Genomic DNA, 19230 nt, shown 5'->3' with positions numbered 1-19230 from the left:
CCACCGAGACTCGGCCGTATCTCGCACCAGTGTGTCTCCGGCCTTACGTCTACACTTCTTCATGTCTACACTTCATACATCAATAAAGCTTTTTGGTTCAGAATTGTTACTATTTTGTCAGACAAAAAAAAACTTTTATAAAGCAACTATTTGTTTCTCTCCACTCCAAGTTTAGTTTAATTGAATTTGTGATAATTACGTTAATGGTATGTGGTAAAAGTAAACAATGGCCTCTCGAATACATGTAAAAAGAAAATTTGCCCATAAAAAATTTGATCAAATTGCCCTTTTTTTGGAAAAATCTTGCTTTGGTTCCCTAAAACCTTGCATTGTTTATGTTTGTAAGGTGGAAGCAAAGCTGAGCTTTGGGATCCGCAAACAGGCAGCAAAAATGCAGTGAGAAAAGCATAAAAAAACACAGGAAAATCTGCATTTTAGCTGCAGCTTTTCTACTGACAAAAGATCAGGTTTTAGCTGAACTAAAAAAACAAAACAAATCAAAAAGCAATGCGTTAGCATAACCCTTTGCATATTACTTATGTGTCCATCTTAAACTTTCCTCTTGACTCAACATAGCCAAGATGAAAGGCATGAGATTGCAAGATTTGATGGAAAAAAATAACAACTTTTGCCCTCCAATATTTACTGTACATGTGCTCACTCCATGGTTGTAATATGATTAGCAGTCTGTTGAAGGCCTCTCTTGCATATTACAATTACCGTGCAAATTTGTATCTTGAGCTTTTCGAAATGTACAAAATTGTAAGGATAAACACATCAGTATGTTACTATGTCCCATGTCATCTTACAGCTACTGTAAACTGCAAATTGGACCACCCAACTGAGAATTTAGAAATGAGATTTCCATTCCTTCATATATGCTGATAAATCAGATTCCAGTGCCAGAAGCAGTTACTTATACTAAGACAACATGAACATCTGTCAAAATGGAAGCTTTGAATATGAATTTCACATTGCCGCCTTCTCAATGTCGTCAGGTCAACTTCAATTATTTTTTGGCATTTTGATTATTTATTTAATTACTATGTTGGGAAACTTGACAATCATTCTTCTTGTGTGTTTGGTCCCAAAATTACACACCCCAATGTATTTCTTCTTGAGTAACCTTGCCATTGCAGATGTCACATCCACTTCTACTTCTGTCCCAAAACTACTTTTTATCACCTGGACCCAGGATCACAGGATCTCTTTTACTTGCTGTATGACCCAGTTATTTTTCTTCCTTTTATGTGCTGATGGTGAAGTTTTCTTGCTGACATCGATGGCCTATGATCGCTATGTGGCGATATGTAAGCCCTTACAATATTTCATAATAATGAGAAAGAACGTGTATATTGGAATGGCTACTGCCTGTTGGATACTTGGCTTATTAAATTCTTTATTACATTCATTACTGACATCTTTTCTACAATTCTGTTATTCCAATGTAATAAATAATTTCTTTTGTGATCTAAACTCATTACTTGATCTTTCCTCTACTGACACTCACAGCCAGAAAGTTTTCATATTCTTTGAAATTTGTGGTATTTTCCTTGTTCAATTTATTCTCATCATTATTTCATATATCTTTATCTTCTCTGCCATCTTGAATATTCGTTCCTCAGCAGGACGTATAAAAGCTTTCTCCAGCTGCACCTCCCATCTCATCACAGTTATATTATTCTATGGGCCAAGTACCTTCTTGTACATGAAATCTGACTCTGAAGATTCGAAGGACCAGGACTTGCTGCTATCAATGCTCTACATGGTTGTGGTTCCAATGTTAAATCCTCTGGTCTACAGTCTGAGAAATAAAGATGTTTGGGAGGCAATTATAATTTTAATAAATCAAAGAATGTTAAGGTTCTAGCTACTTTTATAAAGTTTGACAATGCAGTTTTCTACAGCTTTTACAAAAGACCAAAAGCTTACCGGTATTTATTTATAATTGTGTTAAAAAGGTCCTATCACCTCCAGGGGCATATTATGAGATAAAAGGAGACCGAAATACAAACGTTCCTCAAATACTCATGATTATAAAAAAGTAAAAAAAATACTAATTTAGTAAAACAAAACTCTGACTCTTTAAGACAGGGATGATGAAGTCGGGCTCTCCACTGTCTAACTATCTTGACATCTTTTTGAGTTTTCAACAGGAAGAAGGTGAAAAGAGATGTCTCTCACCAATGGCATCATCTTCTGTATTAACGTCAATTCTTTAAATGTATTCCAAACAACATGCACTAGACAGTGTCATGGTGGGTACCAGGGTTTGTGATATGACTCCTGCTATGCTCTAATTCTTTTTATTTGACATACTTTAACTTTACCTTAATAAAGACTATTACTCCATTGCTAAGTGCCAACTACTTTTATCCTTTTCCTGAGCTAAAGTCAGCCTGCATGTTACTGTTTTATTCTTTACGGGATAATGAATCTTTATGAGACACTATTTTTATGAAACCATGAAGAAGATGCTCCAATAATTAAACACAGATGACCGTGATTTCGACAATTATGAAAGGACAAAGGTCCTCCAGACAGGAATCATAAAATGACATAATCTTTATTTACATTTATAAATAAAAAAACCACTTCATAAAAATATAAATAGGCACTTAAGTCTGGAGAGAATAAATATTACCTAAAACACATAATAAAATAATATATATATATATATATATATATATATATATATATATATATATATATATATATACCTTTAAAAGGGATTATTGCCAACATAGCACCAATTAGTAAATAAAGTGCAAAGTGCAAAAATAATTGTGCTATGCAAAGTGATTTAAGACACAAAACAATAAATTAATAATGTTAGAGAGCTCCAGACACTGTTGGAAATTGTTCCTGATTAACTCCTTGTAAGCATAACAGAACACACTTGTGGTTGGAGAAGATAAGTAACAAATCACAGAGGAAACCAGGAACAAATAGTGCACACCATAGCTTTAAGACCACATAGTCTGTCTATATAATGTAAACGGGTGAAAGCTAGGGGCAGTCATACCTAAAATTCAGAAAAAGTCCAGCATACCACTTGACGCAAATTTCGATATTGATCTTCCTCAGAAGGGTTGCAGTTCCTCCACTAGTTTGGGGCCAGTCCCCCACAGTGACCTGGTCATTCCACCTGACTACAGTCGGCATGGATTCGGGCACCACGGGTGAATTCCTCACTTCCCTGGCCCCTAGGACCCCTTCGCTCTCTCTCAGGAGCTCCTCTCTTCACGTCTGTTCCAATCAACTCCTCCCCACTCAATGACAACTTTAACTCCAACTGTCACACCACTCCTTGCCAGAGCTGGGGCCTCTCCCCCCTAATCTGGAGCTATGTATTGTTGGATGCACATATGCGAATCCAGGGTAGTGCCCCCTCCTTACCCGAGAGCGGAGTACCACAACTCTGGCTGAGGTGCAGTACCTCTGTGTCAACTGGACCCTAAGGGGTGCCACATAATTCCCACGCAACTATCCATACAGTATAACTGGCACATAAAGTCCTCCATACAGTACAATGGCTCCACATAGATCTCCATAAAGTATAATGGCTCCACATAGTCCTCCATACAGTGTAATGGCCCTCACATAGTCTTGCATAAAGTGTAATGGTCCCTACATAGTGCTCCATGCAGTATAAAGGCCCCAGACGATGCTCCATACTATAAAATGGCCTCACATAGTGCTCTGTACTGTATAATGGCCTCACATAGTGCTCCATATTATTGAATGGCCCCACACAGTGCTTCATACTGTTTAATGGCCCCACACAATGCTTCATACAGTATAATAGTCCACATAATGCTCCACACTGTATAATGGCCTCAGACAATGCTCAATACAGTATAATGGCCACACATAATGCTTCATACTGTAAATGGCCTCTCATAATGCTCCATACTGTATAATGGCCGCACATAGTGCTTCATACTGTATAATGCCCACATAGTGCTCCATACAGTATAATGGCCTCACATTAAAAAATGTATACCGTATATACTCGTGCATAAGCTGACCCAAGTATAAGCCAAGGCACCTATTTTTGCCACGAAAAACTGGAAAAAAATCAATGACTTGAGTATAAGCCCAGTATGCATTGTCCCCTAATCCCTATTCTGGTATGCATGGTTCCTCATCCCCATCCTTGTCTGCATGGCTCCTTATCCCCATCCTTGTATGCATGGCTCCTTATCCCCATCCTTGTCTGCATGGCTGCTCATCCCTATCATTATATGTATAGCCCCCATGAAAAAAACATAAAATAAACAAAAACATCCTGCTTACCTTCCCTGCACGCCCTCGCAGCATCTTGTTTCTGTGCCAGCAACATTTGCGGCAGGGTGATCACGTGTCCCCGCTCATTAAGGTAATGAATATTCACCCCTCCCTACACCTATGGGAGTGGAAAGAGTTGAATATTCATTACCTTAATGAGTGGGCACCCGTGATAGTCCGGCAGTTGCTGGAAGCCGGCGATTGCTGCTGACACTGTGCATGCTTCAAGAGAAATTAATATTCACTGCCACTGTAGTGAAAATTACTATCTCTTTAGCAGGAGGCACAGGCTTTAGCCGCAGCCGCCGGCTCCTTGTCCCCCGCCGTCTTCTGGGACAATGACTTGCGTCTATGCTGACGGGCGATTTCAGCACACAAAAAAGTGCTGAAAAACTCGGCTTATACGCGAGTATATATGGTAAGTACTCACTTCTGCCTGTTCCAATGCTGATCTGGTCATTTTATATATCACAATCCTACCTGTGGGCATTAGCATAGCCACTCTCCTCAGCCCATGAGCAGACTGATGGGTGGATGCGTGATCTGATGGGACAGCGCGCATGCAGAGAAGAGTGGCCACAGTGTTAGTGATGAGGAAGATGGCGGCACTAGTCCTTAGGAGATGGTGCATGTGCCCAATGAGAGGGCTCTGCGTGTACCCTCTGGCACGCATGACATAGGTTCGCCGCCACTGGCCTAGGCCATCCTTTTGTACAGCAACAATTTTTTTTTCAGATCCTCAGAGAGTTCTTTGCCATTAGGTGTCATTTTGAACTTCCAATGACCAGTATGAAAGAGTGTGAGAGCGGTGACGCAAAATTTAAAATAAACACAAAATTCACACCTGAGAACTTGTAACAATAATGAGAGTTAGGTGTCAAAATTCTTTCACTGCGCTGGATAGATCCCAAGCATTGTCTGGTACTGCGGTCTCCCATTCTGGCCCAGCTGCTGCGATTGCTGCTCAGCACAGCTCGGTCCCAGCGTCTTGCTCAGGCTCTTGGTATATGTTTGGTTACTCCTTGAATGCACACAACAGGGATCACCCAAACAATCTGTCTTTAATTGCAAAAAAGCTTTATTACAGAACCAGAATACACACATAAAAACAATCAAAAACCCCTTAGGAATAGTTCACGTAGATACAGATCCATAATAAAGGGTAAAATACCCCAAAAGTACCCCCTAGGCTGGAAATAACAATATTTGGAAACAATCAAAACAACACAAAACACATTTTTACAGCCCATTGTTCTTACCCTGGACTCCTACACACGTGATTCATCACATCTAATACGACAACTAGAAGGTTTCGATGTCCCCACCAATAATCTACTTGCCACCCTTGATGTAGAAGCGTTGTGTTCCAATATTAACATGATTTAGGTATTGCTGCAATCTCTTATGTCTTGGATAATCATTCCACAAGTGACAGGAAACATGATTTGGATCGCCCCCAGGCGCAGGGCAGTGGGGTACTCGGTACCGGGTCCCTCTGTCTCGGTTCTGGGGATGTCACGGTGGCCCGACCCGGTCCGTGGCCCTGCTAAGGGGTGCCCAATTAAAAGGTGTAGTTTGTCAAGTGTTTGTGACACCACCTGTGGTGTTCGGTCAGGGTGACCGACGCTGCTAGGGGTCCGCTGGGGTGATGGAATGGCAGCTAGATGTTATACCTTCCCACAGGCGAAGTATGTCCCCAGGGCTTCCCTTGAAGAGTAGGTGGTAATGGTGGATGTTGTAAGGCGCGATGAATAATGAGAACACAAAGGTTGCAGTCTCTTTACCTTTTACTAAAAACTTCAGCGTCCACAGTCCAGAGTACCGTTCACAGGGCAGGCTAAGTCCGGCCGGTCCGAAGGCACATCCAGAGTTCCCTTTGCAGGTGGAAATCAGTAGCCTTCCTACTAGCGCCTGTGTGTTGTAGTACCTCCCTGCTGAGCACCACGGGATAGTCCTCACAACTCTCATGTATATTTCTGATGTTCTCTCTCCGTCCCCCAGATGGTATGGCTAGGACGACCCGCATGACGAGGTAGGCCTGGAGCTATTTTATAGGGACCCTAGAGACGCCACCTCCCACAATTTGCCTCCGTTGTCTTCATTAGGTTAAAGGTTGGGCAGCCAACTTGGAATTAACTGTCCTGCCGTGTTTCAAAGTAATGCGTAGAGCCAATTACTCCCTCGGTGTTCCGGCCACCGGCTACGCGCCTCAGAAGGATGTTGCCGATCTTAAGGCAGGACTCCTCCTGGTATTATCTCCTTGTGCTGTGATCTCGTTTCTCACTTCTCCACAATATACTTCGCTTCTTGTCCTTCCTTAGGATGCTGCCGCAATGAGGTGCAGGCGCAGCTCCATAACGTTCTATCTCTTGCTAGGTCTCTGTCAGGATCCCACCCCTGACAGGGACCTCTGTCTGCAGCTCAGATGTTCCTCCTTTTCTCTCTCTGTCTGCCTGACAGGTTTTCTCTGGGTCTCACCCAGGCAGCTTTCTGACTAACTTCCTATCCAACCCCCAGTTTTACCCGAGTGTGAGGAGTGGCCTAATAGATAGAACCTTTTTCTCCCCCTGGTGGCCGGAGTGTGAAGTGTAGTGTGTGACTGTGATACCTGGTCAGGTGAACTCCTTTAGTACCATCAGAAGTACCATCACTCCCGCTGGTGGAAGATCGACAATACTGCAGCGACCAGGACTCTGGGGCGCTGCACTCCCCCCCCCCCCGTTAAATCCAGTACTCCCAGACTGGGAAAAAAAGGACAACAATACATGTTAGCAAAAGACATACAACATTTTTGGAATGCTGTAAACAAGTAAATATAACAATGCTTCCCTTTATGGGAGGTGAGAACACTTGAACGTTGCAAACAAAAACATGTTTACATTGTACTTATAATTTTTAAATAACACCTAACATTAACTAACTATAAATAACTGTTATTACCCATACGGGTATGCTACCTACTAAGTGCAAATACAAAACAGTACTTTTCCTTTAAGGGCGTGTACCCACTAAAGGCATGCTATAAAAACTTAAAAGTGCAAATCAACATTTCCTTTATTTCTCTCACTTTCACGTATGCAAGACTGTCTGTCTACCCCTACGGGCCTACTGCATCTTTCTTTTAGCTTTTCTCTCAGCAATTCTAATATTACTTTAACTTCGATTTTATTCAAGAACATTATAAGACATTTCTATTCCTAGCTACATACTATCACTATGTAAAACATTATCACTGTCTAACTATTTAAGGCAACATTATCATGTTTTGACTACGTGCAACAAATGAAAATCCCCTTTAAGAGGAAACCAAGTCTCTTCTGAGGTAGTGCAAACAATCAATTTGCAAGTCTGTTTAAAGCAAGAACTTCCGCTCTGTAATCAGGAACAGTCTCTTCAAAAAGCTCTTCTTTTTGTAAAACCAGTAGGGAGCACATTTAAGAAGGTGCAAACTATGTACAGCAACAGTTATCATGCGCAGTTCATGATTCAGCAGTTCTTTTTGGTAAAACAATGTTGAACTTGTGCAAAACTAGAAACAATAGGGATCCCGGGTAAACTAAGGGATCCCTTTAAGAGTTAACCCTGGATGGGTTTGAGCAGCAAAAACAGGAAAACAAACAGTTAACTATTTACAGTTTCAGGTTTCCAAGGTTTATTCTAATAATAGGTTGCAAGGCATCAGCCGATATTGAACACTTCTTGACCGGGGAAGCTTTGATCCCGTGTCCTCATCTGCTGCGGTGTCAAGGTCATTGGGTCGTCTCTCAGGTGCGGTCAAATCACCAGGGGCCTGAATTCGAATGTCAGTTTTGGTAGCAAGTTCAGTAGCGGCAATAATGCACACAGTGGTGGTATTAGGAGTTGTCAATTCAGAGTTAGTCGCAGTCAGAATGGCAGGTGGCGCTACAGTAGGTTCACATCGCTTAACGTTCCGTGTTCACCAACCTTGTGCACCCCGATGGCGAGTGTAGGTCACCTGGTCCCCTCGGCGTAAGATGCGGTTCCGATAACCATGGCGGAATTGAACTTCTACGTTATAGCTGGCAATAAAGACTTCAGACGGTAGTCCCGGCTCCTGTATTAAGCCCCAACCCCTCTTCGGGTGAAAGGCTAGTACGGTTCCTTGTTTCACCGGGTTCTTATTACCACATTCGGTCTTTGGATTTTGTACTCTTCGTGGGTCATTTTGTTCTGTCTCTTTTCTGTTTTTCCAGTGCGAAATTAGGCACTGCTTATACTGCTCCCAGGTGAGATCAGCAATATATGTACCTTCTTTTCGGGACCCGTCCGGTCTAATCTTTGGAGCGTCCCATCTGAAGTTCACCCCATCGGCGCTCACATCTAGTGGTTCCCCCATAGTTGTTGGTAACGGAGGTACTATCTTCTGCATGGCGTCAGTGGCTACCATGACGAGCTCAGCGGTGGGGGAGCGGTCACTGTCGGGACGGGGAGCGGTCACGGGAGCAGGATCGGTCGGTGGAGCAGGGGCACTTTCCATACCTGCATCTGATGTGGTTCCACCGATGTCGATCTGTTCTATTGATGAGGACACTGGAATCGGTTGCGGCTTGGGCAACGGGTCTTCCAATGCGACCTTCCTGCACAGCTCCGACTTCCATTTCTTCGTTGTGGTCAGTTCCGCGTTCGGGATAGGCTGACTCGGCTCCTCCACCCGCGGCTCCAAGAGGTCCGGATCCTCCAGCGGCGGTGGGTTCCGATCCACCTCCGGTCAGCGGGGACAGTCCTGGATCACTTCATCGTCGTTCAGGTACTCGCTGGCCGCCCTCGCTGTTTCGAGGTCTGCGCCCACGCATACACATGGCTCCACCATTTTCTGAGGGCGGAGCTCCTTCTTGTCCTGGTTCCCGCTGTTGCAAATCAGGGGGCGGTTCTCCTCTGCTTCGGGGCACATCGTCATCTTGCAGCAGTAGTCAGAGGGGGCGGTCGTTACTTTTGGCGCCGCTTTGGTAGTCTCCTCCCATGGCACGCCCTCCTTCTTCTCCTGCGCTCCTCGTGACACTGTAATGGTGGCGGTTTTGGTGGGAATTTTTGGCGGCAAATGGCAATACACAGTCTTTAAGCAAATCACAGTTCAAGCAGAATTCTGGCACAGTTCTAAAGCACACATGACCCGATTCTCGGGCTTAAGTAGATCCTGTTCGTGATGCCAAAGTTGGATCACCCCCAGGTGCAGGGCAGTGTGGTACTCGGTACCGGGTCCCTCTGTCTCGGTTCTGGGGATGTCACGGTGGCCCGACCCGGTCCATGGCCCTGCTAAGGGGCGTCCAACTAAAAGGTGTAGTTTGTCAAGTGTTCGTGACACCACCTGTGGTGTTCGGTCAAGGTGACCGATGCTTCTAGGGGTCCGCTGGGGTGATGGAATGGCAGCTAGATGTTATACCTTCCCACAGGTGAAGTATGTCCCCAGGGCTTCCCTTGAAGAGTAGGTGGTAATGGCGGATGTTGTAAGGCGCGATGAATAATGAGGACACAAAGGTTGCAGTCTCTTTACCTTTTACTGAAGACTTCAGTGTCCACAGTCCAGAGTACCAATCACAGGGCAGGCTAAGTCCGGCTGGTCCGAAGGCACATCCAGAGTTCCCTTTGCAGGTGGAAATCAGTAGCCTTCCTACTAGCACCTGTGTGTTGTAGTACCTCCCTGCTGAGCACCACGGGATAGTCCTCACAACTCTCGTGTATATTTCTGATGTTCTCTCTCCGTCCCCCAGATGGTATGGCTAGGACGACCCGTATGACGGGGTAGGCCTGGAGCTATTTTATAGGGACCTTAGAGATGCCACCTCCCACAATTTGCCTCCGTTGTCTTCATTAGGTTAAAGGTTGGGCAGCCAACTTGGAATTAACTGTCCTGCCGTGTTTCGAAGTAATGCGTAGAGCCAATTACTCCCTCGGTGTTCCGGCCACCGGCTACGCACCTCAGAAGGATGTTGCCGATCTTAAGGCAGGACTCCTCCTGGTATTATCTCCTTGTGCTGTGATCTCGTTTCTCACTTCTCCACAATATACTTTGCTTCTTGTCCTTCCTTAGGATGCTGCCGCAATGAGGTGCAGGCGCAGCTCCATAACGTTCTATCTCTTGCTAGGTCTCAGTCAGGATCCCACCCCTGACAGGGACCTCTATCTGCAGCTCAGATGTTCCTCCTTTTCTCTCTCTGTCTGCCTGACAGGTCTTCTCTGGGTCTCACCCAGGCAGCTTTCTGACTAACTTCCTATCCAACCCCCAGTTTTACCCGAGTGTGAGGAGTGGCCTAATAGATAGAACCTTTTTCTCCACCTGGTGGCCGGAGTGTGAAGTGTAGTGTGTGACTGTGATACCTGGTCAGGTGAACTCCTTTAGTACCATCAGAAGTACCATCACTCCCCCTGGTGGAAGAGCGACAATACTGCAGCGACCAGGACTCTGGAGCGCTGCAGATTCCATTATTTTGGAATTATTAAACGTAGTCCTGGAAAAGAACTACTTTGTGTTTGACAGGACCTTCTTCAAACACGTATCCGGTACTGTGATGGGGGCTAGATGCGCTCCCTCATATGCAAACCTTTTTTATGGTGGTGGGAGGAAACATATGTGCAGGAACTTTCAGCCTATCATTCTCATGTGCTGCGATGGCATCGTTTCATCGATGACATTGTTATTGTATGGTCTGGGATGGTCGAACAGTTTGACTGTTTTATTAAGGAGCTGAATGATAACTGTTTGAATATTAAGTTGACATCCTTTTCTTCCACCAGCTCAGTCGATTTCCTTGACTTGAAATTATTGCTTCATGGGAACCAAGTTACCACCACCTTGTACCGTAAGAAGACTGCCACCAATAACCTTTTGCACTATGAGAGCTTCCACCCGGTCCATCTTCGCAAAGGTATACCCAAGGGGCAGTTTTTGCGGCTCAGAAGAAACTGTAGCTGCTTGGAGGATTTCAGTACTGAATCATGTGCACTTACTGATAGATTCCTTAAGCAAGGCTACCCATGGAAGGCTGTGTCCAGAGCCTTTGAACACTCCCATAACTGTGCAGAGAGAAAGTTTTACAATCTAGGGTGAGAAAAACTACCAACATAATCCATATGGTAACCCAATTCAATAATCAATGGGGTGATGTATATAACATCTTGAACAAGAATTGGGGTATCCTGTTGAGTGAAGTTAAACTTAAACCCTTCATCGGTGATCGTTCACAATTGGTAGCAAGACGAGCAAGAAATCTTAAGAATTGTCTAACTAATAGTCATTTCAAACGACCAACCACTAAACTTAGGATTGGTAATCCAAACAAGGGTACTTTCCCGTGTGGGGATTGATCAGTTTGTCACTTAATGATTTCTAGTACTGGTATTTCATTGAATTATTTATCCACACAGGTCCAGTCCAAAGCGTATTTCAACTGCCGCTCACGCAATCTTGTCTACGCTCTGATCTGTGGGTGTGATAAATGATAAGTGATGTAGGCCAGACTACCCAGGAGTTGCGTCAGAGGACCCAACAACACCTTTCCAACATTGCCACTGCAAGAAAAGATAGATCAAAATGTAAATCCATCACCTCAGTGGCTGCACACTTTTTGGATGTCCATCATGGTTCATCAGACACCTTGCGTGTCATGGGATTGGAAGGTGTTCGCACCAATATTAGGGGGGTAGGATTACAGATGAACTCCTTAGGTGAGAGGCAAGATGGATTTTTGACCTGGGCAGTCTCTCGCCAGGAGGACTGAATTGAAGAATTATTATATACAGGGTTCTACAGGAAAGCTCTGAACTAATCTCCCGATATCTTCCCTCACGTAATCTCCGGTCCTCCCAAGACCTCCTTCTCTCCTCCAGACTTATTCGCTCCTCATCCAATCGCCTCCAAGACTTCTCACGAATATCCCCCATCCTCTGGAATTCTCTGCCCCAACACGTCCGACTATCAACCACATTCGGATCCTTCAGACGGAACCTGAAAACCCATCTCTTCAGGAAAGCCTACAGCCTACACTGACCCCGCTGCCTCCTCATCACTACCGAAGCTAACGCCTCACCAACACCGGAGCTGCAGCAACCCTCAACCTATTGTTTCCTTCCCCATAATCCTTTAGAATGTAAGCCCGCAAGGGCAGGGTCCTTGCCCCTCTGTATCAGTCTGTCACTGTTAGTTTGTTTACTGTAAGTGATATCTGCAACTTTTATGTAACCCCTTCTCATGTACAGCACCATGGAATCAATTGTGCTATATAAATAATAATAATAATCAGATTATCAATTCCTGTTTCAGTTTTCAGTGAAAAATAACTACTTTGGTCACCCTTATATTGGTTTTCCTTGTTTTTCTCATCCCTCCCCCCCTCTTTATCGTTTCTCCTTTTTATAGACTTCTAAGCCCTCTGAATTGGAAGAAGCACTGAAAAAGCATAAGAGAAGACTGATGGTGGTGCCTCATATGTCTGATCACCTTGACCGCAGTCTCGAGGCTCTCAGGACAGAGACATTCACCTTTTTTTATATATAATTTTGTTGCTGTTTGGTATCTTTATTTATTTATATATATTTTTTTTCCTGTTTTTTGGTTCTATATACATTTTCTCTAGTTTTTTCAAATTTTCCCATTTTTATTTCATTTTATTTTATTTTTTCAACTTTTATTTATTTTTTCATACTTCTTTATATTTTTCTTTATTTATCTCTGCAAATTATATTGTCCATTATTATCTGTTCCTTTTGTTATTTTTGTATTACACATTGATTTGCAATATGAACTAATGTTTTGTATTTTATCTGCTATAACATCCTATTATAGCCAATGCTTTGTTAGTGCTGGTTCCATCAGGTTGTGGTTATAGGACCGAAAGTGACCACCAGCCGCATGCGCAGTAAGGTTCTCAATTGTTCAGGAGATGTACGCAGGTGCTGAAGCTGAAGTACATCTCCTGATAGAGATGTACCTGTGACTTCCGCCCCACACAGGGTCGGCGCAAGCGCTCTGCATACGTGAACTCTCACTCACTTCCGGGTCACTGCTCACGGCGCACTTCGTGCACCGCCGCTGATTCATTTAGCTGCCGCCTCATATGCAGCCAGGACACAGCTGGTATGCTTTATTATAATTTGTTCTCTATTTAAAAGCAAAGTACGGGGGACCAGGGTATATCCACCTTGAGAAAAACACCGTGAGTGTCGGAATGCAAGGGGTCCAAGTATCCTGGAGGCTGGATTCTGTGTTGGGGCAACCTTCTGACTATGCCAGGGCTAAGTATTGACTGCCGTCATACCAATCAAATCTACCTTATTTGGTTTAACAGTCAAGGGATGATTGGGACCCCATCTTATCGATATCACACGTTTTTCATTAGGACCATTGTGCAGGACAAATTGTCCAATTATACATGCTCAGTAGGGACAATATATTTTTTTGTTGTTGTCCGGTTGCTCATGTTGTGCTGGGAGCTTGCTCCCAGCGAGTACTCATAGTCCACGTGTGTTTTGTGTTGTTTTGATTGTTTCCAAATATTGTTATTTCCAGCCTAGGGGGTACTTTATGGGTATTTTACCCTTAATTATGAATCTGTATCTACGTGAACTATCACTAAGGGGTTTTTAATTGTTTTTATGTGTGTATTCTGGTTCTGTCATAAAGCTCTTTTGTAATTAAAGACAGATTGTTTGGATGATCCCTGCTGTGTGCATGTACATTTTCTCATTCAATTAGCTAATGTCTCTGACATGCACTAGGTGATCCCCATATAAGTATTGAATAGAATCCCTCAATGTCTGTCCACTATTTCATCCTTCTTCTCCGCTAGATTTCTGAAACTTAAAATGGACAAAACAGAATTCATCATCTTTCCCCCATCTCACGCGACCCCCCCCCCCAACGAACCTATCCATTACAGTGCATGGCTGCCCACTCTCCCCAGTCCCACGAGCTCGCTGCCTCGGGGTAATCCTTGACGCTGATCTCTCCTTCAAACCACATATCCAAGCCCTTTCCACTTCCTGCCGACTTCAACTCAAAAATATTTCACGAATCCGTACATTCCTCAACTAAGAATCTGCAAAAACCCTAGTCCATGCCCTCATCATCTCTCGCCTTGACTACTGCAACCTCCTGCTCTGTGGCCTCCCCTCTAACACTCTCGCACCCCTCCAATCTATTCTAAACTCTGCTGCCCGACTAATCCATCTGTCCCCCCGCTATTCCCCGGCCTCTCCCCTCTGTCAATCCCTTCACTGGCTCCCCATTGCCCAGAGACTCCAGTACAAAACCCTAACCATGACATACAAAGCCATCCACAACCTGTCTCCTCCATACATCTGTGACCTCGTCTCCCGATACTTACCTACACGCAACCTCCGATCCTCACAAGATCTCCTTCTCTACTCCCCTCTTATCTCCTCTTCCCACAATCGTATGCAAGATTTCTCTCGCGTATCACCCCTACTCTGGAACCCTCTACCACAACACATCAGACTCTCGCATACCATCGAAACCTTCAAAAAGAGCCTGAAGACCCACCTCTTCCGACAAGCCTACAACCTGCAGTAACCACCGATCAACCAAACCGCTGCATGACCAGCTCTATCCTCACCTACTGTATTCTCACCCATCCCTTGTAGATTGTGAGCCTTCGTGGGCAGGGTCCTCTCTCCTCCTGTACCAGTTATGACTTGTATTGTTTAAGAATATTGCACTTGTTTTAATTATGCATACCCCTCCTCACATGTAAAGCGCCATGGAATAAATGGCGCTATAACAATAAATAATAATAATAATAATAATAATTAGTATTGCACTATATTGTCAGTGGACGGTGCCCGCCCATATGTTTGTCCTATGTTTGGTTACTACTGGCACTTCAGCCAAGTCTATGGTAACCAGTGATATGCAGGTGCAGTCTTGTGTTTTGGAGTCTAAGTTTAGAGATCACCTTACTGAACATGTTTTTGATGTGATGGCTTCTCATTGGTCGTCGGACGTTAGCTGCTCTGATGATGTGGCAGCCCCGTATTGGTCTGCTGGCGAGGTCTTGGCTGACTGGGCATGAGTGTTTGGGGTGGAGTCTAGCGTACAAAAGGCTCTCAGCGGTGCACGTGGGCGAACTAGTGTCATTTATGTTTGGTGTGTGTGGGTGGCTACTCTACCACTCAGTCTGCATGTTTTTGTGTGTGTCTTTTGCTCTGAGACTGTACACGTTGGCAGGCAGGTTGCACATTTATGCGGTTTCGTTCCCTTGGCTCAACGCCTGAGTCTTTCGTTTACTACATGCTTGGGGTGCCAGTCAGGCATAGGTTCAGTAGGGACAGGACAGGGGTAACTAGCTGCTTGGCTTAGCATCTGTTTCGTTCTTGTGTGCGGTTAGCACAGTTCAGTTACAGTGCAAGCTCAACCCTTATGCTTTACTTCTCTGTGAAAGTGACTTTGTATTGTACCTAGAGTCAAAGAGCTCTTCCTTTCAGGTCAGTATCTGCTTCATTTGTGTGTGCGGTTAGCACTGTTAGTTGCAGAGCTAGCCCAATCCACGTGCTATTATCCCTGTGACGTTAACAGGGTATAGCACTTTGCATACTCATGCCGTACCTCTCGGTGAAGTAACTGCGCTTGGTACCCAGTGTTCCATTCACACTGAGCGGTGTCAACACAGTGTGTTTTAGGTAACACTTGCTGTTGTGTTCCATCATTGTTCACTGGCAGCAGGGTTCATCTCTGCATGGTAGACCCCGTTTTACTATTGCACTTCATTTTATATTTTATTTAGTGCAATCCGACAACCCTAACAGTGAGTGACATGACACTGGGTAGATGAAAAGGCAAAATGTGCACAATTTGACCATTTTTACTTAGGGGTGTATTCAGTTTAATTGCCAGCGGTTTAGACATTAATTGCTGTGTGTTGAGTTATTTAGAGGGCACACTAAATATTCACTGTTATATAAGCTGTACACTGACTACTTTACATAGTATCAAAGTGTCATATCTTCAGTGCTAATTATGCAAATTGTCTCTTCAGAGAGGAAGAGAGCTAGAACTCTAGTGCTACCTATTGGAAGGTAGCAATCCTACAAGTCAATGTTGACCCTTTAACGAGCCTTGTCACATGACTTAGGATAATAGCCAAACCAGAATCTCAATTTGCAGACACTTTATGCTGTCCCACTTTGTGATATACTGCAACTGTGAGCATAATATTGATAGGCAGGATCTAACAGGCTTCTATACTTGGCAAACCCTGAGATCTCAGGCTACCATGTGAAATAGAGATAGAAAACTTATTTATTTGAATTAAATTTGAGATAAAAATTTTATGAAATTTGTAGGTCATGACGAGTTTGAGCAATTTGAGAGTGACGCTAGTCACAACTCACAGACGGGCCGTGAGTCAAGGAAGTCAGACGTTCTGGGGTCAATACCAAAAGAACACGTAGTAAAGTAAGGGAAAATACAAAATCTTAAGTCAGGTCACATGCCAGGGTCAGAATACCAGAGAAATAGCGGATAAGAAAAGGAGCAATAACAAACGGTAATCAGAACAAGGTCCTAAGGTCAGCAGCAGAATATCAGATATAAAGGGGCAAATACAAATGGGTAGTCAGAACACGGTCCAAAGGTCAGCAGCAGCAGATCAGAACTTACAGCACAGGAAACAGGCAAATACACAGCAGGGAGCACAAGCTTAGAACAAGCTTCTGACTGGCAGTGATCTGGGCCAGACAGGTCACCTAAATAGCAGGGCAATTACCAAGAACAGGGAGCACCTGTGGAAATCTCTGCTCCTTTCAGTCTCAGATAGGTCAACCGAGCTGTCAATCAAAGCACTGACAGCTCAGCACGCCCCTGCACAGGATAGGAGAATGGCAGAGCTGTCCATCATCGAGTCCTAGACATTCTGAGCAGAGAAATCATGACAGTACCTCCTCTTCAAGGGGGGCCACCGGATGTCCAGGTTTCCTAGGAAACCTACGATAAAAAGCTCCAACCAAACGATCAGCCTTCACCGACTGAGTTGGAACCCAGGATCCCTCCTCGGGTCCATATCCCCTCCAGTGAACAAGATATTGGAGGGAATTTTGGACCCTCCGAGAATCCACGATTCTCTGCACCTTATTGTTCAAATCTCCATCAACAGAGACTGGAGGAGGGAAAGAGGCAGGCAACACAGAAGGAACAAACTTCTTTAAGAGAGATTTGAAAAACATTAGGGATACGAAGGGACTGCAGAAGCTTTAATCTGAAGGCAACTGGATTTATTACCTCCTGAATCTCGTATGGGCCAATGAATTTCGAACCCATCTTTGCCGAATGTACTTTTAACCTTATTTTCTTGGACGATAACCAAACTTCATCTCCAACTTTGAATGTGGAACCAGCCAAATGTTTCCTATCGGCCTTACGTTTTTGCCAAAAGTGAGCCACCCCAATTTTCCTCTGAACCTCCCTCCAAACATCTCCAAGTTTCTGAATGGTCACTTTCACTCCAGGGTATCCAGAACTCATCCTAGAGAATTCGCCAAAATGAGTATGATAATGGAGATATTACAGTGGACTGATTGACATGATTGTTAAAGGCAAACATAGATTGTTGGACTCCCATATCAAACCTTTTTCCCCATTAGTACACTGGAACAATGAGAATACTCCCGTGTAGTCTGTGAGATAGCTCATACAGATGACAGGGCAAGCGTGTCAGCTTTATGCTGTATGCTCAGTGCAACATGTCACTAATTCCCTGGTTCTATACCAGGGGTTAAACTTGGTATATTTACAAGGGACCTCCTTTACCTGTAATTTTGCCCTTTTTCAAGGACATGAATCCCACACATATGGAATTAATCGCTGGATTCAGATATGAATTCATTTTTGAATGAAACCACTAAAATTAATTTAATTAAACCTCTCCAGGAATTCATGAACATGAGCTTATTTAATTTTTAAAACACTTCATAGACATTATTTACATGAATAAATAACACCAGGTATGGAGAGAAATAGATTTAAACATATTAAAGAACAAATCATCTCTTATTGAACCTTAATCCCTTTGTGACAGCCAATTTTATGCTTAATGACCAAGCCAATTTTTACAATTCTGACCACTGTCACTTTATGTGGTTATAACTCAGGAATGCTTCAATGGATCCCACTTGTTCTGAAATTGATTTTAGTGGCAAAATTTCTTTGATATGACTTGCGTTTATTTATGAAAAAAAAATGAAATATGAAATTTTGAAAGGTTTGCAATTTTCAAACTTTGAATTTGTATGCCCTTAAATCAGAGTATGGTGTCCCACAAAATACTTTAGAAATAACCTTTCTCACATGTTTACTTTACATCAGCACACTTTTGGAAACAGTTTTTTTTGTTTGGAAGTTATAAAGGTTAAAAATTGTCCAGCGATCTCTCACTTTTCCAACAAAATGTACAAAACCATTTTTTAGGGACCACCTCACATTTGAAGTGACTTTGGGGTGTCAATATAACAGAAAATACCCAAAAGTGACACCATTCTAAAAGCTGCATCCCTCAAGGTGCTCAAAACCACATTCAAGAAGTTTATTAACCCTTCAGGTGCTTCACGAGGACTAAAGCAATGTGGAAGGAAAAAATTAACAATTTACTTTTTTCACAAACATTTTACATTGGAACCAATTTTTTTTTTCTCAAGGGTATCAGGAGAAATGGATGACGAAGTTTGTTGTACAATTTCTCCTGAGTACATCGATACACCAAATATCGGGAAAAACCACTGTTTGGGTGCATGGCAGGGCTCAGAAGGGAGGGAGCACCATTTGACTTTTTTAACACAAAATTGGCTGGAATCAATGGGGGTGCCATGTTGCGTTTGGAGACCCCCTGATGTACCTAAATAGAGGAAACCCCCAATTTTAACTCCAACCCTAACCCCAACACACCCCTAACCCTAATCTCAACCCTAACCATAACC

General features: G+C 43.6%; 1 protein-coding gene across 1 annotated transcript; it reads left to right on the top strand.

Annotated features, from left to right (window-relative positions):
• The first annotated feature begins 931 nt into the window (after positions 1-931).
• Positions 932-1870, top strand: LOC143774850 (olfactory receptor 8D1-like). Its single transcript, XM_077262620.1, has one exon. It carries the CDS (start codon positions 932-934, stop codon positions 1868-1870), a length of 939 nt encoding a protein of 312 aa, XP_077118735.1.
• The last annotated feature ends 17360 nt before the right edge of the window (positions 1871-19230 follow it).

The sequence above is a fragment of the Ranitomeya variabilis genome, chromosome 5 (genome assembly GCF_051348905.1).
Source record: "Ranitomeya variabilis isolate aRanVar5 chromosome 5, aRanVar5.hap1, whole genome shotgun sequence".
Classification (NCBI taxonomy): Eukaryota; Metazoa; Chordata; class Amphibia; order Anura; family Dendrobatidae; genus Ranitomeya; species Ranitomeya variabilis.
Note: the sequence above shows the minus strand (reverse complement) of the source record. Positions and strands in the feature narration are given on the sequence as shown.